At 41.7% G+C, this 19,021-nt stretch overlaps 1 protein-coding gene across 4 annotated transcripts; it reads right to left on the reverse strand.

Annotated features, from left to right (window-relative positions):
* Positions 1 to 3,712: 3,712 nt before the first annotated feature.
* On the reverse strand, positions 3,713 to 8,424 carry LOC117150795 (proton channel OtopLc). Of its 4 annotated transcripts, none has more exons than XM_033317850.1 (6): positions 7,157 to 7,351; positions 6,060 to 6,506; positions 5,732 to 5,884; positions 5,448 to 5,665; positions 4,432 to 5,382; positions 3,713 to 4,373 (listed from the first exon to the last, which is right to left on the reverse strand). In XM_033317850.1, the coding sequence occupies exons 1-6, from the start codon at positions 7,264 to 7,266 to the stop codon at positions 3,856 to 3,858; spliced, it is 2,397 nt and encodes a 798-aa protein (XP_033173741.1). In that variant the 5' UTR covers positions 7,267 to 7,351; the 3' UTR covers positions 3,713 to 3,855. The 4 variants fall into 4 exon arrangements, with proteins under 4 accessions (XP_033173741.1, XP_033173740.1, XP_033173744.1 ...); XM_033317849.1 differs by having other exon boundaries at positions 6,060 to 6,509; XM_033317853.1 differs by lacking the exons at positions 6,060 to 6,506; positions 7,157 to 7,351 and adding an exon at positions 8,263 to 8,424.
* Positions 8,425 to 19,021: the final 10,597 nt, after the last annotated feature.

Here is a 19,021-nt window from a genome sequence, read left to right on the forward strand (position 1 = left end):
CACGTTGAGAAAGTTATTTTCCGCCCATAAAATTGATATACGAGTGAGCTTTTATGTGTGTCCTAAGGATATGTTTTCATTATTCGGCTGCTGGGATTTGTGCCCCGGCTTATTGACTCTAGAATTGTCATTTGCAGCATTTGCTTTTATTTCATTACTCATATCCATAGTTCACCTACTCCGCCAATCATTCATGCGCCATGTGTTACGGCACAGAAATAAAAAACCGTGACAATGATTGACAGCTTTGAGCATTTCTTGCATCGCAATTGAATATTGTTTTCCAGCTCCCAGAGAGCAGGGCAACTGTCGTAAAATGCGGACATAAAAAATAACTGCAATAACTAGATATGGCCACTAAATTTTTTATTGCAAGATGTCAATTTCCGCTGCAAAATACAACTGAAGTTCGGTGCAGTTTAATATCCAATTAGGGGACAGTTTGCACGGTTCATTTACATTTGATAGCTGACTTTTTCGCTTCGACTAAAACAAAGTGCTAAACTTTACCTGTCTACTACTAAGCCGATTTGAGTTCCCCAAATTTCAATCTTTAAAGTAATCTTATTACCGGCGCATTGCAATATGATATGTCAGTCGTCTTGTCGCCAGCAACAAAAAATATTACGTTACCCCCTCAAGAGTCTTGTATGCTTTCCGGGTGGGGAAATTGTCCCATGTGCTTGCTTTGTGGCCAGATTGAATGGGAGTTCCTCATGCACGTCGTTGAGGACAAATTGAAAGCGCCTCAAGGTGTCCTTGGTGGCTTATTACAATTTTAAAATACTTGCCTTACTGTGCTTGCAAAAAAATTAAACGTTGAGATAAAATTTCCCAAGACATTGCTGATTTCATTAGCCTTATATCTTTCAATTTCCATCAAGGTGGGCATTATACAAATATTTGAAGTTTATATGTATATTTATTGTAAGTCAGTTCGTTTTAGTTTCCTTGAACATTATGGTCCGGATCCACTTTCTTTCCCTCTATTAAATTATTACACAAGGTTTGTTTCGACGCCCTTTAAGCTCCAAACCAACCCCATGACACCACAACCCGTCACCAACTGTTGACATCCTCCTTTAAAAAGGTTAATTGTGTCGTCCTAATGTCTTTGGCCATCCGTGTGCGTGGCTTACGTGTTTGGGGTGCAAAAGGAGGGAAAACAGGGGAGCCGCAAAGGATTTGCCACCAGGAACACGTTTTGTTTCAGTCTCTGTCCTCAAGACAAGAAAAATGCTCTCGATCTACGTGATGCTTCCTCTTAGGTTTCATTTGATGGGGAGTGAATGGGTTTATTTCTATTTACTGGCTGGGTTTCTGTTGCAGCTTGAATGCTCTTAGAGAACTCACATTTTCTTGTCAGGCTTTCAGTTGCAGTTGTATCTAAATTTCTTGCCAATTGATTTCATGCAATTTTGATAGATTTCCACTGCGTATATGCAAGTTTTCATCAGCTTTTAGCTGGCGAGCTGCAACTTTAGGCAACAATATCCGGCTAGAAACTTCTTGGCTTCAAATAACTTGGCGGAACTGGAAATTCATTTTCAAATCGAAGAAATAAAAATCCTCGCCCTCTCAAAACTTGATTTTGCCAGCAACCACTGGATAAAGTTTGGGCCCCATATGAAGTTGAGATGGCCAGAATAGACATTGTACTACTTGCCCTACCAGAAGTTTAACATGTCATGGAGAACGAACTTCTAGGGTATTATCCATTCAAGCGGATAAATAATTAATAATTAACAAAAATTTAAGAGTACATTTACGACAGCGATGCTGAAGCTGGGCTCCTGGTCATACCTCGATAATTTGAGAGTCCTTTCCCCACTTCCCATCTTGATTAGCATTTGTCGGTTGTTCGCCCGCTTTGCTGGCCCATTTGCCCTGTTTTTAAATTTCCGCTTCCGCTGGCGGTGTCAACTCCATGGCAATGTCATTTCCGGCGGGAAAAGGCGCCTGGGAGGCCATCAGCTTCAAACTGAAAACTGAAAACTCGTCATCCTAGACGTCGACGTCGACGTCCGTCATTGTCCTTAGCGCTTCCGCGTCATTTTCATTTACAAGTCCTTCGCTCGTGCTCTTTTCCCGATTCCATTTTCTATTTTCCGGCTGGGGGGCAGTGGTTGACATCTGGAATAGTCGGCGCGTTGGTGATGGCATCATAAAAAGCGCCATCGACTGCAATTTTTCCCAGCTGATTTATTAATGTTGACAATCGTGGCAGTCTGTTGACATTGCCCCCACCCCACCCAATCCCAATGTAATGGAGTTGTTTCGTGTTGAACTTGAACTAGAGTCGGTAGCCTGTGGAGTTATTTACACTCTAGATTAAATTATAATGCAGAATGTTGCGCCGTTTCAATTCGCTTCACAGTACTCTAATTGGTTTCCTCAGTTCACCTTTTGCTCGTTTTATACTCTTTTGCCAACGATTATCACGTGTCTGCTGAAAGTGGCGAATGGGTTCTAATTAAGGGGTATTTAAACGACTTCTAGATTTAAAATTGATGCAAATATTTAAACTCACATATCCGACCATTCTTTAGTGAAATCTTAAAATAAACATCTTAAAAGTACCACTCCATTGAAATGGAAAATTATTAAAATTTCGCTGTATTCTTTCCATGTAAATATTGTTTAAGACGATATTTATTTTCCGTTGCTGGCATCTCATCGTTTCTCTTATTTACTCGATAATTGCATCTTTACTACGCGTAAGTCACGTGTGAAACATGTGAGTTTCGTCCTGTGTTTGAGTTGGCATTAAGTTTCTCGGCACGTGAGCGGAATATTTTTAAAAACACAAATTGCCTTCTGTTTATTATTATTTAAATGTTAATTATGAAGTATAATGGCGGGTCAGAGTATCGCTAGCTTAAAGTCTACTGAATAAATTGATTGTTTGGCTTTGGACTTTCTGTTGGTATTCCAATCACGTGTTCAGCGGAAGGACGTGATAAAGGCATACATCACTCGATTTGTTAACCCCGAATTGCCCGTTTATTATCGCTGTGTAAGCCACCTGAATAGCAATTTTTCCGATTTCCCCATAAATACATAATTTAAATGCGCCAATTCATCAGCTTCATGGTTCGATACCTTTTTATTTACCTTAATGTTTCCGCTCGAAGGTCCTTTGCCTAAAATAACCCGCACACATCAATGTCAGTTCCAGTATTCTGGGCGTATCAAATGTATGCCCATGACATAGTCCCATTTCACCGCCCCGCCCCATTCACATCCTTTCAATAGCCTCCCTTTTTTGACATTTTTCTTGGCGGTGCACACGCAACAGGAAACGGAAACGCCGATTTGTCAATTGTGTGGGCCAAGATTTATGTGCGCCACGATAAACTTGAAACACGAATACCTGATTTTGCTTTTGGTGCATGCGATTTCTTACGAGGTGTTCATGGATAAAGGTAATTCGTTAGGGAATCAATTGAATAATCGGAACAGCGATTTATTTACTTATCTGGCTACAAATTTAATGAGCTCTAACTATAATTTCACTTTCAGCTGATTAAAATTTTAAGTGTCAACTGATATTAGCCAATCGCAACGTAACAACTGTTTAATCTGTTGACACCTCGGCTGATAACTAGAAAGTAAACAAGTATCACGTAATATTACCGTGATATAATATTCGTTAGTCTTCCAATAAAAAGATATAAATTAAACATTTTAAAAAACCATCTTGCTGAATAAATTAAATCTTTATTTTGTGCTAGCATTGTCAACAAATTTCGCACTTAAGCATAAATTAACTAATGTTCACAAGTAGTCGACTGAGTTAAACTAAGTTATTCAAATGAAAGCTGTAAAAACTAATCAACAGTTTCGATTAAGCCACTAATGCGCCTTGGCCTTGTACGTAATTTTCCACACCTCGAATAGGCAAATGGTCGAATGGAAGCGGTAGAAAATGGCCAGCGGCATGGAGATGTGGGTGATGATCGTCCAGCCCCAGACTCCAAAGAACTCCAAATGGCTCTCCCTGAAGACGGCTCGTCCCTTGATCAGGGTGTTGACGAACCAAATGGCAATGTTGGCCACCAGCAGGAACGTGATGATCTCCCTGCCCGGCTTCCTTCTCACCTGGTTGGTGCCCTTGCAGCGCCGATGGCTGGAGTGCAGGATGAACATGGTCTGCAGCGAGGTCTGCACCACTCCAAAGACCTCCGCTATAATGCCCTCCACCCGGTCGGGCACGGTGTCCCATTTGGCGAAGTAACTGCCCAGGATGCTGAACATTCCGTACAGATACACTCCGGTCTGAGCCACAATCAGCAGGAGATTGTCCAGATCCATTGAGTGGTGTTCGTCGCTGGTGTTCTTAATGTAGCGCAGATCGCGCATGAGGATCATGCCTAGAAAGATGAATATCGATGTAGGTGGGTCCACACAACAACTAGTATATCCACTCACCCGTTATGACAGCCGCTGCGCACATGAAGTACATGAAGGTCTCCCAGAGGGTGACCTCCTGTGTGGCCACCAGTTCGTAGCCCGGCTGGGTGTACAGCACAAAGTACATGATCATCGAGATAATGGTCATGACTATGATCAGAATCCCGAAGAAGAGTCCCTTGTGCGACTGGGAACAGTCCACGGAGAAGTGATGGGCAGGCTTGGCAGCAGCGGGCTTGACGGAATTCTTGCGCGTCTTGTCGATGTCCGGAATCGATTTGACCGTCTTCCACATCTCGAAGAGTATTACGGCGCAAATGAGGGAGTACTCGATGGTGCAGGGGAACAGGAATGGCGATAGTTGCTGCACCAGGGCACCCATAATGGTTGTGCGGGAGCAGCCGCTGAAGGCAGCCGGCGTGGGCGTGGGCGAGGGAGTAATGGTAATATTGGCAATCACGGAACTCACATTGGCTAGCAGGGAGTTATTAAGGGCATGATGGTGATGATGCTGATGCAGGGACTCATTGACAGCGGCCCAATCCGTTCTACTCAGGGAGCTATTATGGATGACCAGGTCGTGGGCGGGATCCACTTCGTGCTGGCTGATGTGGAAAATTTCGTGCTTGGTCTCCTCCACCAGGACGTACAGCCACTCGCACAAGTTAGTGGCCACCATGTGCATGAGTCCGAAGCGGGAGGTCACCTTGTGCCGGGCCATGTCCATGTAGGTGGTGTTCAAGAAGATGAACTGCACCTGGGCGATGCACAAAACCATCCGGCAGATGGGTGTAATGGCCACGAAGACATCCCGGCACCCGGGATGGCCATTCAGCTCGAAGAACTGGCCAAACTCCAGTCCCGAATACACCATAGTTCCAATGGCGAAGGCGATGGCTCCAACTCTCAAGTAAAAGCTGCCAAAATGGGTTACCTTGTGCTTTAGATGCACATTGCTGTTCTTTTCGTCTGCAAATGTAGAACAATCATATTTGTATTGACCAAATTATATCAAGAATTCCTCTATAGCTTACGAAAGTCCTTTAAGGCATTGAAGAGCGATCGATTGCGGAAGGCACTGATGTACAGAAAGATCACAAAGAGTATGCTGCCCACATAGAGGTAAACGTAGAATCCCTGGTACACATAGGTCGGTATTTGGTCGGATATAACTTCAGTGATCGGCAGACAAACGCCGAGCAGTACCAACAGCTTGCAATAGGTTGCCGATAGCGCTGAACTTATGGCATCGCTGAAAAGATACATTTACCAGATAAGAAGAAGTTTATTTAACTTAATATAAGTTTATACAACTTACTTGCCAGTGCGTCGGTTCTTCTCCTTCTGTTGCTTGGCCTGAAAGCTCTTGGCCCCATTGTCGAAAAAGGCCGTGGATCCATTCCTGGCACTGGTGGCTCCACTCTGGAAATTTATGGTCGCTGTGCTGCCGCTCGCTGTTCCCTGCAGGTTACTGAAAAATAGAAGAAGTAATATGCACCATAAGTAATAGAAGTTTTATAAATATGTAAAGTGTTAGATAGCCAATTTGGGAAGTATAAGAATAAAAACACATAATATTGGTTACTTTCTAATGCGATTTGGATGCCGTTTGATGAGTTTGTTATGTTAGGGAACCATAAATGTACCCATTTTTGGCAGTCCTCGGCGACAGGAAGCCGTTGCCGTCTCTGCGCCCGAAGAGCGGCGGTCGCTGGGTGAGGATCTCCTGGAGGAGCAGCGATGGCCTGCGGGACACCTGCAAGGTGCAGGCGGAGTCTTCGTGGTGCATCCCGACGGTGGGCAGCGGGAGGAGGGCCTGCCGCTGACTGCCGTGCTCCACGAGATCCAGGTTGGTCTGGGACTTGGCCAGCGGAGAGATGGGATGCGGCGACATGACCGGAATGCTGTGGTGCCCGCAGTGATCACAGGACGTTCGGGCGTATCGGATTACTTGATTCGAGGTGGCGGCCACCGAGTGACGAGGTGTACCAGGTACCGAGGGGGGCAGCGAGCTTGGCGGGGATCTCGAGAACGAACCCGACTTCTTTGGCGCACTTATGGTTATGTATTCGCAGGCATCGGAGGATCTGTGGCTGCTGTTTGAGGATCGAAATAAGGATATGGGATATCTAATTTTCCGACCAGGGGCACATATACACGCAACCCGACAGGTTCAATGCTTTCCGATGAACTGAATTTTCTATTCCGACTTTGGATTCTTGTGGCTGGTATTATCAATATGTGGATTCAACCTGACCCTGAGGGAATCGCACACATTTTCATGTATTTCGCAGCTTTGATTGGTTTTTGATCGATTTCTGCACGTCCATTGAGATATTATCACTCAGCTGGCTAAGAAACCACGCGTGTTCCTTCGGAAATACCTCTAATTTGTATATAAGTGGACAGATAAAAGGGGGTATGTTGTCCCATCAATCAAGGGGTAGATAAGTTCTTGGTGTTTACATAAACATTAAGTGATCACGTTTTCCCTTTGTTGCCTGCAATCAGTGTCTGGAATTTGAGCCAGGGCTTTCACACGAAAAAGAGCTAATGTCACAGAACGACATCTATAGGGGTTTGACGAACCACTTTGATAAGATATAGTACTCTAAAATATTTAGAATGGAAAAGTCTACTGTCTGCTAGTCTGCTACGAATATCTTTATCTTGAGATCTTTTATAGCCAAAACTCGCTGTGTATATGTGCCACTGCAGTTGAGAATTTGAATGCGAAACTAACTCATTTCCCTTCGATATCACATCGTGGTGGTAATGGACGCGCTGTTTGGTCCTCCACAGATTAATGGGTTCGTCGTACATGTCTTTCGATTTCAAGTTAATTAGCGACATTTCCGGGCGGAGTCGCAATTCAATTTATGAAATCAGACGGATCGCGATCACCGATCTCCGAGACGCGATTTTCCGCGCCCTTACAGACTCGTGTCAGTGGGAAGACTGAGGCTTTCTGAGGCAGTTACTCCAATTGTCGGAGCTATCGGGCAGACGATATTTGACTAACTGATTAGCGTTATTATTAGCCTGCTATTTTTACCGCACAGGTATGAGTGTGATCCGTGTGTGTAAATACATCTATTGCAGTCCTATTATTGCCCTAATTTATTAGCCTATTGGCACTTCATCAGTCGGACCTGAATCATGTACCCGCAAGTTGTACATAGTGTTTTGGCTACTCGGTTTTTGAATTGGTTTTGAATTGGTTTTGAAATCTGTAACAATACGACGGCAATATGACGTCATCACAACAAGCTCGTCAATGTTGTTAATTATCGTATATACAGGGTTGTAAAAAGCTCTGCCTTCCCATAGCAGAATTCGCCGGTTATCTCTCGGCCACTTTGGCTGTCTGGATCTTAGAGCTCTTGGCTTGTTTACTGGGTCAGATCAGTTTGGCGATCACAAGAAACGCTAATGTTTACCCATATGATTCACTTTTTAGGCTTCCTAATTTATACCATTGTACGTGTATGTGACGTTATAGGTGAATTTACTTGGGTGAAAACGGTTGCCCAAGCTTTTTAGTTTTAAATACAAAGGAAAAACCTGGAGGCTGACTCATTAGCTTCAGAGAAAGTTACGTGACAAGTGTTAAATGTTGGTCAAAATATTATGAAAGACCTAACACATTTACAGAGCGTCTGAAATCGAAATGGCAAGTCGAGTTTAGGTGTAAATATTACGCCATATTTACTTAGCGAAATATATAACGAAAATTCACAAGTTTAAGTATCTGGATTAGAGTTCATTTTATTAATAGTACATGATCATATATGTTTAACTAACTAGGAAAGTTCTTTATGAGAATATAATTCTATTTGTAAACTTTACCTGAAAGTAACAGTCGGCATTCTTTCGTATTGAACTCCACTGTTGCGGTCCACCATTAATGTGTTATCAGAGTGGGTAAAGTTTAAAATTTTTTAAAAACAACTTCACATAAGAACGTTTATTCCGCTGCTAATTTAATGCGAGGGTTCATGGTGCTGTAATAAAATCAACCGCTAGTAAAGTTGTGCAGATGGCAGCAAAGTTCTGGGAAAACTAAAACCAAACCCAGACATCGATTCTTATCTTCGGGGTCTTCCTCATGCTTTTGATACCAACATACAGATACAGATAGCCAACGCCCTGGCACACGTAAATTTGTGGTTAGTTAATACCCAGATACTAGCAGAGGTTCCATGCCCGAAAACCAAGACAGTAGCAAGTATCTTATCTCTCTAAGGGTCATCATTCCGACCCTGAGTAAGCACTCCTTCCCAATGGGCAAAACAGTGTTTATTGGCACTATCAGTTGCCTTAAAATCAGTGCAGCCATATCAGACGCCGCTCTGTTTACGTTTGTAATCAATAACTTCTGTCAATATTTGCCAAGACACATACACTCTTGTTTTATCGATTTTACCATATAATTTCCCAGCCCACTCTTTGGGCTTTATGATAAGAAAAATAGACCAGGGAAGGCGGCCAAGTTCGCCATTATTAATATAAAATGGCATGTAATTTGCAGATAGTTTGAAACGCGTCAGTTGGTTATTTTTGGGTTAGTTACTTTTCAGTAGGATATGCGTAACTATTTGGATCCCTCAATGTTTATGAATCATTACTTAAAAATGTATATGTTTGTCTCCTTAATAAAATTTATGACTGGCGCAAGCGAACAATTCATTCGCATTTATTGAACCACCACAACCATGTGGGAAGCCAACTGCCATCAAACCAAAGCACTTGAGCATATTTGCGAGGTCATGGCCATAAATATGTAGTTCCCAGAGCAGCTGCTTCACCAACCCGTTAACATAGAGCGAGTCTGCAGGCTCCTCCAGCCGGCCCCAATTTCGATCTGTGTATAATTTGTGCGACAAACTTTGTCATGTGAGCTGATGCAGTTAGTGAAGCTTCCACCAGCCCAGATGCAGTCCTCGCTCCAAGGAGTATGGGTTAGTTACGCTCGCAGGAGCAGGAGCAGTACCCAAGCCAGGACCACAACCAGGATCTGCACCATGAGAGGAAGTTTACAGGCACTCAGGAAAAAGTTATTCTAAGTATCAAATATTTGTATGGTAAAATATGAAGGAATGGATGATTGTTAATCTAAGCTTAAGGCAGCCTTAAATGTCTTAATAGATAAATATTTCATTGTTTTTTGTTTATTGGTAGTCTTTACTTAGCAAACCTTATTTTCAGTGCAGGAGCGTAGACCACCAGCTGATAAATTTTCAAATTTGCATGCTAATGAATGGCCTGGCATGGCACTGTTGCTGCAAAGTTTTTAACTTGTGCCTGCGCTCGCCTGGTGAAAATATGCAGGGGGAGATTTATCTGGACGCCCAGTTGTGGTGCCCACTAGGTAAACTGAGGTAACCAAAACAGTTTGGGCCAACGCCATTAATTGCATGTCGAACTTTGAGTGGCTTCCGTCATTAAAGACGGGGTTACAATAGCCAGAACTGGGATGGAGAAATACATTTCGTAGCAGCAAATTGAAATCATGTTTATCTTTTGTTTTTGGTAAGTGGTGCTTCCAGTGGTGGCGAAACTTTCTGCCAGCCCAGCGAATATTTTGCAGCCTGGCCTAATGAAATCGTCAGCTATGTGCCAAAATCATGCCCCGGTTATTGGCCTACGCTGCGTATGAGTGCTTTCAATGGCGTGCGATAATGTGGCCAAAAACTGTTGGCACATCGCATGGAAAATTGTAAAGGAGCCAAGGAGTTGCATTGCGAAAAGTTGCTATTCGCTAATAGTCACTATAGATATGAACTCAACCGGGTCCGAAGCATTCAAATTATTCAACTCACTGCGACAGTGAAATGACTTCGAGGGCACTTGGCACATTTGTTAAGTGTTTTAGGCACTCGTTTAATCAGCCAACTATTCACGCATTTACCTTTCACTTCAGGCTGATCCGTTCATCTGGCTTCTATTTGAATTTCCCTCGAAATGCATTCATGCATTCCGAAGAGGGCTCTTAACTTTTAACTTAAATGAAAACGGGAATGAAAAAGGCGATGAATAAATTGTCTGGCCAGATGGAGAGTCTCAAGGTTTCTAATTTATGGTGCCTTAATTTTGTTAATGAACGATTGCTTTGGCCCGACTTTTTAACCGCAAAAGATAATAAACATAGATAGATTTCTATCGCTAACAAAAGGTTTGTTACACTTTCCGTTGAGTCCCATCTTCACCACATTTTGTTGCCTTTTGTTGCCAAAATTGCAAGCCACTGCCAGAGAATTGAGTTTACCTTTCATTTCTGGCAGACATAAGCCTATTTCGTGTAATTCAATTTGGCCAAGTAGGTGTATAAATTGGCATTTATTTTGGCATTCACCAAGAGGCAGACATAGAAGTCAATCATAAGATGAGCTGAAAAAATGTATTCACGATTGAATTATGGAAAAAAACGCAAAAGGGGACTAAGCGTGGTGTAATTAAATATGAAGTAAATTGTTGAAAATAGGATACATTTTGTTTATTGACTTGGAAAAATACATTTTCATAAATTTCTATTAATTTTACGTCAGAAAATGGCGAACAGTACAGCTTAACGCCACTTTGCTGCCCAAAAGAAAAGTTTCAGCAGAAACTTTAGACACTCAGCTTCAATACTTGAGTTAAGGGAAATACCCTTTCAGAGAAACTCATGGCATGACTCGAGTTTCGACTATTGGGAACTTGGGCATTCCGCAGAAAGGTGGAAAATCTCACCAATAACTTTGAAATTCTGAAAGACAGAGAGAAAAATGCATTTCGTTATATGTAAGGGTAATATTTCAGTGCGTGCAATTCAAGTTTTTAAAGTATCCCTCATGACTCTTACTTTTATTAGGAAATTTCCACACAAATATCCGGCAAGCTGGACAAAACTTGATGGCGATGATTTCGCATTTCCAGTGATAGTTCTGCACCCCGGTTATTTTGCAGTTTTCGATTTCGCAGCACGTTTGCGAGATAAAAAAGCGCGTACGTCACGCGGAGTCACCTCGTAGAATAACAAAATCAGTATGCCACATCGCAATTGCCAATGACAATCCCTCTGCGCTCCACATGAGATGGAGCAATGTAGGGAAACCGTTGAAATGGAGCTCCATGGCTGCAAAGCTCCGAGTCCCAGTTGTTTTACATTTCTGCATCATTAGGCGGGGAGTTGGCTGCTGCCAATATGCTAATAAATGTATGGACGTGTGTCACACTCGCCAGGCGGGTGGGCTATAAAGCAAACAGCAGGACTCCGCCTTCGAAGGACTCTAAGTGGATCGGGGATTCTGGGTGCGGGATGAGCGGATAAGCCACTTGCCGTTGATGCTGCCATTGTGATAACGCACTTATCTCATCCGATAACATTGCTGCCACATTCTAAAGGTCGCATAAATTTCAAGAGCCGGGAAATGCTGCAAGGCAAGCTTTAAGATTTATTAAACTTCACACACCACGCCGCTTGGTAAACAAAAGTGCAATAAATATTATATGAGTCTATGTGTGTGTGGTGTGTGGTGTGGGGCGTGTCCAGCGGGATGGGAAGTGGGCAATCCCCTAATGCAATTGCACAAGCAGCTAAGGACACCGCAATGCGGACGGCAAACAGCTTTGCCAGTGTAATGGTCTGTTATGGAAGTTTTTCCAAGGACGAGTATCCCAAGGACTCGGGCTGATTGCCGGAATTTGTGTTTGAATTGCCCTGAAGATGGTTATTTTTCTTATTAAGCGAAATGCCAATAACTAATTTATTGGCGACAGTGCGATAATAACGATATCGGACTTTATTAAATGCATCGGGAAATGGCAATTACCCCGCCATATGAAGCTGTATTATAAACGGAGCTGACATCGCACAACATAAAAGTGTCATCAGATATTAATGTGCAATCAGGCAATAAATGCTATAAATGTGAAAAAACGAGCCTACGCATTATCGAGTGTCAATCGAGGCTCGCAATGAGTCAAGGAATGGAAAAGATTATTTGCACTGGATGCCGCCTCTTATCAATTTAAGTGAAATCAGCGAGAATCTCGCTCATCAACGCGGAAAATGTTAATCAAATCTTTGGTGTTGTTTGCTGAGGCTGAAAACTTGAAAATTTTTTTTTTTTTTTAATTTGGTTTTATATGGGTTTTATATTTAATAGATTAACATTTTTAAGTCCCACCTTTAGCTCTATATGAGCACTTGAGCAAGTATCCTCAGTATCCACCAGGACCACAAGGACGCCAGGAAGATGGAACTCAGTTGCCTTTGAGTTGCCTTTGGTTTTGTGTGTGTGCCTTTCATGGCGGAAATGGGATTAGGAACGGTGTGTGTGTTCTTTGTGGCAAGGAACTGCGGGGATTGAAGGAAACTGGTGCATTTTGCAACCATGCTTAAACTTAAATTAAATACGGACTTTAATTAAACTCGCCGCTCAGCCTTGGGACAATCGGCGCATTTAATGTGGTGGCAAGGCGAATAAAGTATGGCGCACGGGTCGTATGAGCGATGCAATCAGAAATTTCCCGAGCAGTGAATTAATTCGCATTTCAGACCAGACAGTGTCAATTAGACAGCTTCTTCTCCGCCGGTGCATGGTGCTCTTTCAATGCGGTATCATTAGTGGCCAAGTTAATGGAACCCCACTGCCTTTTTTATCACAATATCTTCGCTTGCTGCCCCCATTTTCAGCGGTTTACTTTGCGAACGAACTTTCCAGCTCCAATTTTCTCCTATAAAACTTTTGGTTTTTGTGCAAGTTTCTCTCGGCTGTCCCTCTGTTTTCGCTTGGTTTCTGTCTCCTTGCCGCGTATAAATTGCCGTCAATTAGTTTAATTGTTTTCCTAATGTTTTTTCGTTACTCTCCCTTCGGCCCCTCCTAACATTTTCCACTGCACTCCATTGATGGCCGTCATTGATTAGTTCTGCAATTGTTTCGCAGCTGTCATTGCCTTTGTTTAATTTCGCTCCATCTCGTTGTATTAAATGGCCGTCAAATACAAAAGCTGTTGAGTTATTATCGGCGACCATTGTTGGCCAAAACTAAATGCTACTGGGGAAAAGCAGCTGGAAATCCTGCGGAGCGGAATCAATTTTCATATGCCCGTTGTGGAATTCTCAATTGTATCCAGCTTAGCAAAATGGAAATATAATAGCGCATTGCTGTCTCCATGGCTTAGTTTGGATTTTATGTGCAATACAGTTTTTTATAAAGAGCGCAGCAACTCAACTTTAAGTGAATTTGTACAATATTGTTCCGATTTAACCACCACATCTTGGCCTGACAAATGTTTCCTCTTCGCAGTGAAGTTGTGTGATAAAAAACTTGCTCATCCTCAAACTCAAATGCTCACATGCATGTGCGAAAACAATGGGGGGTTTTATTAAAATTGATGATGCTCTTCTGTGTTTGCTAGACGACGCCTCAAGTATGCCATAAATCTCTGTCAACTTCTCTGAACCGACAAAAAATAATATTAAGCCATTAAAATAGTGGCACATAATCAGCGAACAAAATAAATATATGGAATTGTTTCCGAAAGTGTCTACTTTCGTTTGTAAACAGCAGTGTTGGTATATAATCCCCAAAAATACAATCAAATTATGGTTCGCCTGTAATAATTCAGCGACAACACTTTTAGTTTGGCCCCATACTGATTTTCATATTTGCAGTATCTGAATTTGTGTGGCTTTTCATACTTTTTGCATACTTTTCAAAATGCAATGCAGATTCATAACGCCACAGGCTGACTGCGGACTGTGGGATTTCCAATTTCATTTTCCTCACAGTAATGGACACTTTGCACCGCCAATGTGTTGTGACAAAATGCGGATTGCTGCCACAATTTCATTGGAGCTTACAGAAGAAATTAACGTCCGGCTTTGTGGAATATAAATAGCAATTTCAATCAGAGCTGTGAAGTAAAAACTATTAATAATGTTACGACTGAAGTTTGTCTTGGGTGAACTAAAAATAAATAAGTACGCAGTTTACCCCCAAGGGAGCCAGTGCAACTAATGGCAATCGGATCTGTCAATTTCCTGACTGAGTTACGAAACCGTATTGCAAAAATTCTAAATTAATTGCAACGAGAGTTGGCAGAGCTTCCTGTTTCCGGTCGCCTGAAAGGATATACGACGAGCATAGCATCAGTCGAACTGAATTACTAATCACATGTGCCAGGACACAATTTGAGTCCATTTCAATATGCAACAGACATTTGGAGGGGGCAGACTCTAATGAATACGTGCATTTAGGAAGCCACTTCAAAGGCCTGATTAGTCTGGCAAGCTAATTGTTGGTCTCTGCTGGCAGTTTGCACTGGAAAACTTTGGGTGCGTCTGGAAAGTTTATTGAAAGTGGCACAAAGCCCGGGTTAAGACCCAATTTATTTGCTTGATTAGGGGATTTTTCGGGCCAATGCCATGCTCGTCTTTAATTACTTTACCTTGCACTCGGCATTATCCTTATAGCGGCCAATTATAAAAGTTTCCCGGCTAAAACTAATACTGCCACTGGACGCTGTTGATTGATGTCGGAGCAGTTGAAATTCAGTAATTTAAATGATGGCTTCTGCGGTGCCAAGTGCACTGGGAGCAGCTGCTTCCTGGCATGGAAAATTGCCCGGCTGTTTTCCATGGCAAAATGCTACAAGCTCGGCAAAAGTTGCGATAGAAACAGCAAAATGAAAAATATAAATACTCGCTCATTTATAAGTGGCAGGGCAGGGAGACATTTAGGGCACTTCGAGTGCCTCTGGGTGAACTTGGGCATTTAGACGCCATTTGCCGGGATTACCACTCTCTTATGCATCTTTAGTTTTGGCCCGAAAGTTCCACAATTCCGAAATTCCCTTCGACTGCAACCATTTAGACAAAACTGCTCTGCACCACCACCCACCATGTAAGCCCGCCCTGAAGACCTTGAACCACTCGCACAATAAAAGTGAATGCCAAAAATGCCACGGAGCACAGTCCCATGGTTCCAGCTGTGCGATATTTCGCAGCTTGGGCTGGCATAAAACGAGCATAAACAGATTTTATTACCCCTTTGCCCTTTTTAGAGAATGTAATCCAAATTAAGTACTCAGTACTGAGACGAAGTTATGGCCAAGTGGAGTTATTCTCGGGGCTTTGGCAACGAGCAGAAACATATTCTCCATAAACTATTCCCCAGAGTGTAATCTAATAAGTAGTCTCTGCTTTATATTTCCGTTTTGAAATGTGCAAATATTTTTGATTTCATAGTAATTTTATAAATGTGTTAAATAAGTTTTATGTTCAGTTTAATTAGACATTGATTTCCATTATTATTTGCCGGTCGTTGAACATAAATCTTTGATTATTTTGGTTCGACAAATGCTTCGTGTCAATTCACTGAAGCAGACCCAAATCAATTAAATATCCATTATGCAAATTCACTGGCCACATCCCTACTTCATGCATATTTATGTGCCAACTGGGGAAACCGCAAGACTAACCAAAATAGATTTTTTTGGCAGCCACAATGCCCAAGAGTAAACAAGTGGAGACGGACACAATATTGCTGTGTTGTTGTGATTGAGGATTTCCATATTTACTCGGGTCACATTTTCAGTGGGAAGCCGGTAAAGAGCTAAAAATAAGCGGAACCCGGCGATGGGGCAATAGAATTAGAAGCCAGTGAAGCGATTTTGCTGTCCACCTGACAGCTAAGCCCCCAACACTTTGGGTTACAGATCTACAAATACGGATTTCAAATAGTCGAATCCCGGTCCTGTGTGGCATACAAAAAACTGTTGCTCCGGACTTATGTAAGTTTTTGGCAGCCAACAAACAGGATGCAATTTCAATGGAACAGCAGCCAAACAACAGCGCACATTGCATTTCACTAAAGCCGCAGACAATCGAACTGAAAAGCAGATCGACCATTCATAACCGGAAACGCACTGCTTGTGTGCGGTTGTCCAACGGCACCGGAAGCGAATGAAAGGATAGTTCACTTCCGGAATGCGGAGCTCCCATTGTTGGCGGCGAAAGTGGACTTGTGGACTTAAACCTGCTGGCAAAATTAATGTATAATCCAATTAATTAACTTAACTCTTAAAACAGGTTTTAAGCTTGCACAATTAGACGGCTCATACACAACATATTTAGCTAAAATATACCCGCCGTACAGTTCTTAGCGCAAATAGTACACATTTCGTTGGGGCAGTATGCCATTGAAAGAATAGAAACCCAAAGCAAGCGAAGCAACAATCCAGGCAACCAGAATGCAATTGCAAAACAATTTCAATTTTATTGTCTTAGTTTCTTTGGTTTTCCTTTGTTTCCGGCTTTGTTTGTTCTGCTTAAATTTCAGACATTTTCAAATGGTCCAATTAAACCCACCACCAAAGCATTCTATGTTGCAGCCAGTAAAGCCATGGCAAAATCCATAAACTTAATAAATGTTTTGGTAATTGCGCTCGAAAACTTCATTATAATTTCATTTTCGCATACAGTGTCAATAAATTTTACGACATTTTGTTTGCGTTGGCTGCAACAATTAAAATTTCATTAATGGCGAGAAATAAATTATGAACTGCACAAAATGCGCATAGTCCATTAATAATCCGATGGCGGCCATAATGTTTGCATGCCAGAAGTGCGTTTATCCTGGCGAAGCTTACCAAATAACCAAATAACAAGGATATCAAAAAAACAACATAGTTGCTCATTCATGAAAAATCCTTTTATTTTGAAAGGGCTGTTAGCTTTGAGCATAGTTTTCAGTTCTGAATAAATTCATAAGCTCTACAATTTTCAAAGCAAAAGCAGTCATTCAATAAAATAAATTAACCCTGTTTATACAAAATGTCCACTTGTTGGGCTATACGAACAAAAAAATTCTCGTTTAATTGCTCAAAGGAAAATGAATTGGAGGAGCAATTTTTTACAAGTTTCAAGGAGCCAAAGCCGATATAAATCTCAATAGAAAATGGGGATTATCTGACCCTAGTTCGAGGTTAAGTCCGAGAATTACTCGGCGGTGGCAAGTGCAACAAAGTGTTCAATAAATTACGCCCTTGCCATTGTTTGCGCCACAAAAGAAGTGGCTGCAACAGCAATCGATTTGTCTTAGCCACTGCACACGTCCAACATGTCGTATGTGTAACAAGTGTTGCACATAAATTTCCAAGGTTGCCGGAGGCGGTGGTGCAGCGTCTTGAGGCAGCCACAAAATAAATAAATGAAATAAAAGCAAAAGTGTTTTGCCCGCAAAGTTTTGTGCACTTTTCGCAGATATGTTGGATTTGATTTATACGAAAACATGGCAAGTTTGTGATACCATTTATAAAGTTGCATAAAGCAATTTGTTTGTCTGCAGTGATGCATTTACTCACAGCAATATGTTTGTTTACAAATGTTTGTTTACAAATGTCCATTGGGGGTTTAATAAATAAATTAATGGTTTATTGGACATTTATAAATGTAAGGACACATAACAAAACTTAAATTATTTAATCACTTTGTGAATACATTATGCTTAAAACATTTCGTTTTTTGATCCCACCCGTAAATACTTAACAAATTTCCACCTACGCATCTGAATACGTGTCCGCATTTTCCCATTCACACCCAAAAAGTTTTAGTTCGCCAGCATTTCTATTTGGGTCATTGGGGATTTACTGAGTTCAAGAACTTTTCATATGCTTTTGCCAACTCAAAAAAGAGGCCCCAACTTTTCGATTGGCTGCTTAAATTTTGCAGATATATTCAATTCACTTTAAAATTTATTTTTGCCTTTGCCAACGTTTGCTGTCTGCCCAAATTGTTTGTTCTTTAAATTGATTATGTGACGGGGGCAATGGCTTCCGATGCATGGAACTTTTGCCGTAGGTCTCTGAAACTGGCTTACAGGTGGCTTCTCATTAAATATAATTAAATTGAGGGCTTTCGCCGACCCGAAGGACGCTAATTGATTTCGCTCACAAGCCAAACACATATATTTCTGAGTGCAAAGCTCAGAGGGAAATGTTCCTAAACGAATTTGCTATCTATTTGCAACATGACTGCGGGTAAAATAATGGAATTTCTGCCCCTTCCACCGGAAGTTTCGCAGACGTCACAAAAAGCTTGGCAAAATGCATTTCGGGCCAAAGCCCAAAAGTGTCGAAGATGCAGAAAGGCCACGGGACTTCAGACTACAGCGGCAGTAAGTCAGCCCAAATTCCAAGATGTCCTTGCCTATATGCTGCATGTCTGTGTGGGTGAGAGTGTGTGTTTTGGCTGCAAGTAACGGCGCTTTCGAGGCTTGAATTATGTCGCTGCCAGAAAATAAGTCTGTCGGCAGTCGGATACAACATCAAAGAGATTAAAGCGAGCGGATCTACATTGAAAATTATGGATGAAAATTTAATATTTCATTTAAACTGCAAGCATGTTAGTTGATGGGAACCCATGGGAGATTCTATGGGATTGAATACTAGAAACTATTCGTTGAAGAATGGAATCCATTAAAAGCCATTAAAAATATTTTTAATTATTATGAAGGGTATACAATAAGACATATAATTGGAAGAACATACTTTTGATCAAAAAGTTTAATTTAATATATCCCTAATATAATTGTTTAGTTTTACCAATCTATTCTTAACT

Source organism: Drosophila mauritiana, chromosome 2L (assembly GCF_004382145.1).
Source record: "Drosophila mauritiana strain mau12 chromosome 2L, ASM438214v1, whole genome shotgun sequence".
NCBI lineage: Eukaryota > Metazoa > Arthropoda > Insecta > Diptera > Drosophilidae > Drosophila > Drosophila mauritiana.

Excerpts from the sequence above, each read along its gene's own strand:
- LOC117150795 (XM_033317849.1), bottom strand. The coding sequence starts at position 7,266 with ATGTCGCTAATTAACTTGAAATCGAAAGACATGTACGACGAACCCATT. Across the intron at positions 5,666-5,731 it reads AAGAACCGACGCACTGGCAA|CGATGCCATAAGTTCAGCGC; the intron begins GTAAGTTGTATA and ends GTATCTTTTCAG. Across the intron at positions 5,383-5,447 it reads CAATGCCTTAAAGGACTTTC|ACGAAAAGAACAGCAATGTG; the intron begins GTAAGCTATAGA and ends CTACATTTGCAG.